We start from the raw sequence: 6302 nt of genomic DNA on the forward strand, positions 1-6302 counted from the left end.
AGCTGGATGGGGACAATGCAATACTCTAATTGATTTGATTTACACCCTACCACTCAACAGGTTCCCAGGGCAGGTGGGGACCAAAACAGGTAATATTTAATTGAAGTCAACACACTATTTAGAACTAAAAGTTGCTCGGACGATAAGCAAGAGAGTATGTCAGGTTCTCCCATTAGCATAAAAGGAATCACAAACATAAAACCTAACACTTCATTAATTCAAAACATTATCATCAAACAGAAAATTTCCAGTTCAAACATTTGAAGTAAGAGAAATGATTTAAATCTCAAAGTAACAAAAAAGAGTGTTTTTATTGTTCACCTAAACAAGTTTTACAATAAAAATACCTTTAAAAGCAAGCAAGTTATTCTTCTATTGTTCCAGCAATTTAGTTTAAAACATTTTATGGAATTTTCTTGACAAAGCCAGTTGTGTAACTGGATAGATAATACAACAGCATCTTCTTTCCTTAGATTTTTGTGAATAGCATTTTAATTGGTCACAGTCTAAAGCAAACAATCCCAGAACACACACACTACCCAATACACACAATATAAAGAAAATAAATCATAACCGCTGTGGAACAGAATACCCCCAAAACAAAGACAAAACCCATAGTTGAATTACACAGTGGTTAAGGTACACTCCATCCCTTGATGATAAGTTGTGCTCTATGCCTAGATGGCAGGGGAAATTAACAGCACTAATTTGAAGGACGGGAAATACATAATCAAGTATATATACTTAAGTGGGATTTAATTAATTATGCATTAGTAATAAGGTGGCAGTTCATTTGGTGAAACAGTGTTCAGGTTGATTTGGCAGGCAGGGAGAAGAGAGAAAATGGGTATGTTTAACATTTTGTAACAATTTAAGAATTTCATAGTTCTGTAACACCATCTTCATAACAGAAGTGTTTTACACTTGTACAATGCTAATTACTTTATTATACATGGTAGCCTGCAATAGGCCAATTACACAATAAGACTGCAAACAACCACTGGTACTTTTCTGCCTTCAGAAAGTACGAAAGATAGAAACATCACCAAAAGTACGTTTTTAAAAATCTGCATAAACATCACCAAAATTACATTAAAGAACTAAGTAGAAAAAAAAATACATCTGAAAAAAGTGGTTCTGGGCAGTGCAACTGCTTTTTAGCAGTTTGAAAATAGCCACTAAGTTTTCTAGCAGGTTTCCGTGGCTCCACAGGTTCTAAACAAGATTCACATATCATAAATAATGTACCACAAAATATACATGAATTTGAGCAACAATTCCTTGGGAAGATTCTGGCTACAATAAGCCACGTAGGTATTGGTCACATGGTTCATACATTTAGGCCAACCTCTGAATGGAAGTGAACTCTTAAAACACAAGCCCGCAAAGTGTCCTTCTACACTTCCTTGTAACCACATGTAATCTTAACCCCCACCCCCACCCCAAAATACTCAGGACTGCCTGTGGACAACGATGACTAAGCTAGTAGATCCCAATGCATGTTGCAGGGCCTCTCTATGTACAACTGAGTAATTATTTATTATATCTTATATGGAAACCTTTATGGCCTTCTAAAATAAAGGGGAATTCAACTTTTTTAATTGTTCAACTTTTGATGTCACAAGGCATCATAAAACACATAATAAGTTATTCAATCTTCTGGAATGTAAATCTTCTAAAATTCCAGCTATTTAGCTAAAGGGAACAGGAATGGATCACAAATCATGGAGAGTGGGCTTGGTATAGAAAATAGTTGATAAAGGAAGGGGATCTAAGACAATAGACAGAAATACTTAAGTAGGGGAAAGAAAGACTGGAGGCCAATTTGAGGGATTTAAAAAAACATATATAATAAATAACGCATCCCAAAATGTATATAAATTATGACTGTAATTTTAGTTTGGGGTTCCAGTGACATCAGATTGCCACTTTAAAATTCCTCTTCTGGATTATGCCACCCAAATCTCTTTACAGAATTATAGTCTCCAGGAAAAAATGGGGGTAGACATTATTTTTATTAAAGCTATCATTCTAGGCTTATACCAAGGATCTGAGAATATCTATCCCACCAGTCTGGAATGAATATCATCATCTGGAAGAAGAAATGAAGTACATTAACAACATTAACACGCTGTAGGTAGCCAAGTTCTCAGAATTTTATATCACCCAGATAAGAGACAGCAATTTTTAATGTCTTAGATCCCTTTGTTAAATGGTGAAGTAGATTTGCCACTTATTTGTAAATTGGAAACTCCAATACACCAATAGTGCACAGAATCTCCTTGCTTCATTACATTTTCCTGAGAGTAAATCAATTAAAATAAACCTTAATCCTAGGAACAAAGGTTTGTTTGTTTTCTTTTTTCTTTTTTTTTGCATTTTGCAACTTTGGGGCTATTCCCTGACAATCTAAATATGTAAGTTTGATTGCTAAACACTGTCACATAAACCAAAAAAGAGAGAAAACTATCAAGTCTATTGATCTGATTAAAAACCATAATACAAACTGATCTAAAATTACATTAACAAAAACTAAATATGAAAAGTTGCATTGAAAGGGCGTGTTACATTATTTGTATCAGAATTGTGTAGAAACATTCCAATGGCAGTGTTATCAAAATAAAACTAATACATTAAGACCACCCCAAAACCTAGTCACACTTGGAACTTTACCTATAACTTTGGCTAGTTGGGGTCTTTACTCTTGTACTACATGGCTCACTTACATCAGACATTATATTTGTATACCCTGAGAAATCTGATACTGAAGTCCTTACTCTATGGTCCACTTCCCCATTAGAGTTAGCAATAAAAGTCATTGGCACCCTGCTGCCCGTCTTAAACTGAGAACCAAATGCTTGTGCAAAGGTCTCTATCTGATATGTTGCTCGATGTTCTAGGTCTTTTTGAGGATCTATCTGGTTAGCTAGCTCCTGAGATGGAATTGGAAAGCTTGTTGAAGATTCTAGGGTTTTTTGTTCCTTCTGGCTATTCAATTTTTGAGGTGTAGATTGATAGCCTGATGAAGTGTCTATGTTTTTCTGAGAGTCTATCAGATCATCTAGTTCTTGCGAAGGAGTCAACTGTTGATGGGTTGCCTCCAAAGCAGATAAATAAAAACCAGGCTGAGATCCAAGCAACATCCCAAAAGGAGGCTTTGATAATGCAGAGGTAACAGATTGGCCAAAACCACACTCAAGTGGAGATGTAGTATATATTTGCTTGTCTTGAAACAAAGTATGGTTATGAAGGCTTGAAGACAAACTTACAAATTGGAAACTGGGTCCAAAAGCAAAACCAGTGCTATTGGTTGTTCTTTCAAAAGCATGTTGGAGGTATTTTGAGTATTCTTGCAACATGCTCGCTTTGTCATTTGAAGCTGTTTGGGAGCTGGGACTCAGGCTCCCTTCTTGAACCATCTCTGTGTGTTCTCCTGAGGCATGCAAGTCCACACGCTGTTCAGTGATGCTGAAGGGATCTTCTTTCTGGCCTTCTGATTTGTGAGAGTACTGCTCTAGAATACTTTGCAAGACTTCATCAGGAATGCTTGACTTGTCGTGACAAGATTTGATGTCAGCATTTAGAGAAGACGAGTCAATAAGAGATAATGGGGTTTCACTGTCCATAACACTTACACCTGCAGACTGAATAACAGACGGTTGGGAGGCCATATGCCCAACATTTATAGAAAAGGCACTGTTACTGCTGGCAGTTTGCAAATATCTTCTTTTCTTTGAAAATTGCATGGCATCATCATAATTGCTACTTAATTGACCTGGTTTACTACTTGCACCTTGGTGAAGGCCAATAGCATCTACGCTAGTATTTGCAACTATGCCAAGAGAGCCACTTGGTTTTCCAGACAATTGTTTTTGACCAAGAAGGTCCGGTAATGGTGACACAAAGTTCAGAAAACTCTTGTCTGTACCTTTCCTGTTTCCTTTTTTAAAGACTAATTTTGGCACCTTTTTCTGTAGCTCTTCTATCCCACTGCCAATCAAGCCACCACTGGAAGACACTATAGGAATCTCCACCGCATAATTCTGCAAAGTCATATTAGATGCAATTTGAGACTCAGATACTTTATGACTAGGCTTATGGTCTTTGTTTTCAGTGGATATACATTTTGCTTTGCTTTTTCTCCTTGACGAACCTGTATTTCCCTGAGACAACATAGACAAGTTACCCATGCTATGGTTTGATGGCCCAGGATCCATTCCAGCACTTGCTTTCCCTATGGCTTCTCCACATGTACGTCTGTGCTTCAACAGTCTATCAGTCCTTGAAAAATACTGCTGACAGGTTTCACATTTGTATGGCTTTTCTCCACTGTGCGTCCTCTTGTGTCTCTCCATATGATACTTCTGGATGAACTTCATACTGCACTGGTCGCACCCAAACGGCTTCTCCCTGCTGTGGATCTTTTCGTGTCTCTGCAGCAAATACTTCTGAATGAAACCCATGTTGCACTGGCTACACTGGAAAGGCCTCTCGCCGGTATGAATGAGCACATGCCTGCGCAGATGATAGGAGCTCCTGAAGGCAGCGCTGCAGTGTTCACAGACATGAGGTTTCTGGCTAGGGGACAGCATAGCAGCTTCTCCATCTGCCGTCACAAGGGGCTTGGATGAAGCACCCGGCTTCCTCTTGGCTTTGATTCCCTGAGATTCCGACTTTGGCCTCTTCATCTTCCTGGCCTGGGTGTCATGCTTGGGCTCCTCCGAGCCAACAGGGCCCATCTCACCACCACTTCGGATGCCCAGCAGCAAGTCTCCTCGGTGGGGATGGTGATGCAAATGGTGGAAAAGGCTGAGGTCCTGGATCACGCTCTGGCTAGCTCCTTCCACTCCGCCGCCACTGCCACTACTACCAAGACTGGGGTGCCTCTCCTCCCCGGCTATCCCAAAGAGGCCCCCATAATGATGGTGGTGGTGGTGGTGATGGTGCTGCTGCTCCTCTTCCTCCTGTTCGCTGGGCTTCTCCTGCTTGATATTCACCAAGGAGTGGAAGAAGCCCCAAGAGCTCCTCTGGGATGAGGAGCAGGGGGCCGTGAGGGGGAACCCCCCGGCCGGCTCTTTCTTAAAAGTCATGCCCTGGGGGTGAGGAGGAGGAGGAGGGGCGGGGGGCTCGGCGGCCGTTGCAGCCGTCGCGGTGGAAGAGGAGGACGACGAGGCGGCGGAGGCCGAAGTCAGCCCACAATGCTGGGGGGGCGCGGCTGGCCGGGTGAAGCTGGTGACTGGCGGCAGGCGGTGATTGAACATGACCATGCTGGGGGGGAAAGCGGGCTCCATCGCCGCCCTCTTGGAAGCGCCGCCGCCGCCCAGGAAGCCGCTGCCGAGTTTCATATTCCCCTCGGGGACGGGGGCCGGGCCGAGAAGGAAGGGAAGGCGCGGCCCTCGGGGCTCCTCTCGCTGCCGGACGCTGCAGCCGCGGCCGTTCGCGCTTGACTCACTCGCTCGCCCGCCCGCCGGCCGGCCGGCTGTCCGTCCGCCCGCTTGGCCCGCTCGCTCGCCCGCCTGCCGCCGCGCTTCAGCGCCTCAGCGCCCGCTAGCCCGGCGGTCCTGGCAGCCGCCAGCCGGGCGCATCCTTCGCCGCCGCTCGGCCCCGCCCGGCCCAGCCGAGGCTCGCCGCCTCCGCCGCGGTTTTCCCCTCACGGCCGCCGCCTCCAGTTAAAAATATCGCCGTCTCCGCTCCACAATGGAATTAGCAGAGCCCCCCAGTAAGGCCCGCACTGCACATGCGCCACGCGCGGCATGCCGGGAAGGATTGCCCCGTCAGGAGGACGAGCGGCGCTGGGGGGAGATGGGAGGGCGCAGGCGCGGGTGGACCCCCTTCACCCCTCCTCCTCCGCCTCCTGGGTCGCTCCTTCGACACACATTACCTCACCGTCGCCGCGGCCGGGCCGGGCTCGCCCCGCGGGCAGCCTCCCAGAAGGGGGGGGGCACCGGTCTCCTCTCGTTATTGGCCCTGTGGGAATAAATACAGTTATTTCTCCCGCGGTAGCGGGTGTAAATGGGCACATAAGCAGATGCTAGCATGCAGGCAGATACCATGCATGTCCTTATATCTTCTACATATGTTGGAGGGAAAATCACACCGGGCATACACGTCCAGTCGCATCCATCGCCTGCATCCTGATTCCTAACCGCGGTTACTCGGGAGTAAGTCCCGTTGGTTCCTGTAGGGCTTATGCCCCTAGTATTAAATGTAACTTCAGGGCTGCAGCCGTAAGAGTTCCAGGAATTAATCGATATTGCAGGAATGCGCAACAAACGGTCGAGTAGTTTCGGGAGAGGGAAGCA

The 6302-nt window shown here is 45.0% G+C and overlaps 1 protein-coding gene across 1 annotated transcript; it reads right to left on the bottom strand.

Annotated features, from left to right (window-relative positions):
* Window positions 1-287: 287 nt before the first annotated feature.
* Window positions 288-5698, bottom strand: ZNF281 (zinc finger protein 281). Its single transcript, XM_084851548.1, has one exon. The coding sequence runs from the start codon at window positions 5343-5345 to the stop codon at window positions 2670-2672; it is 2676 nt and encodes an 891-aa protein (XP_084707674.1). The 5' UTR covers window positions 5346-5698; the 3' UTR covers window positions 288-2669.
* Window positions 5699-6302: the final 604 nt, after the last annotated feature.

This window comes from Heloderma suspectum, chromosome 4 (genome assembly GCF_057233095.1).
Source record: "Heloderma suspectum isolate Gila_16-S chromosome 4, 16-S_ref, whole genome shotgun sequence".
Classification (NCBI taxonomy): Eukaryota; Metazoa; Chordata; class Lepidosauria; order Squamata; family Helodermatidae; genus Heloderma; species Heloderma suspectum.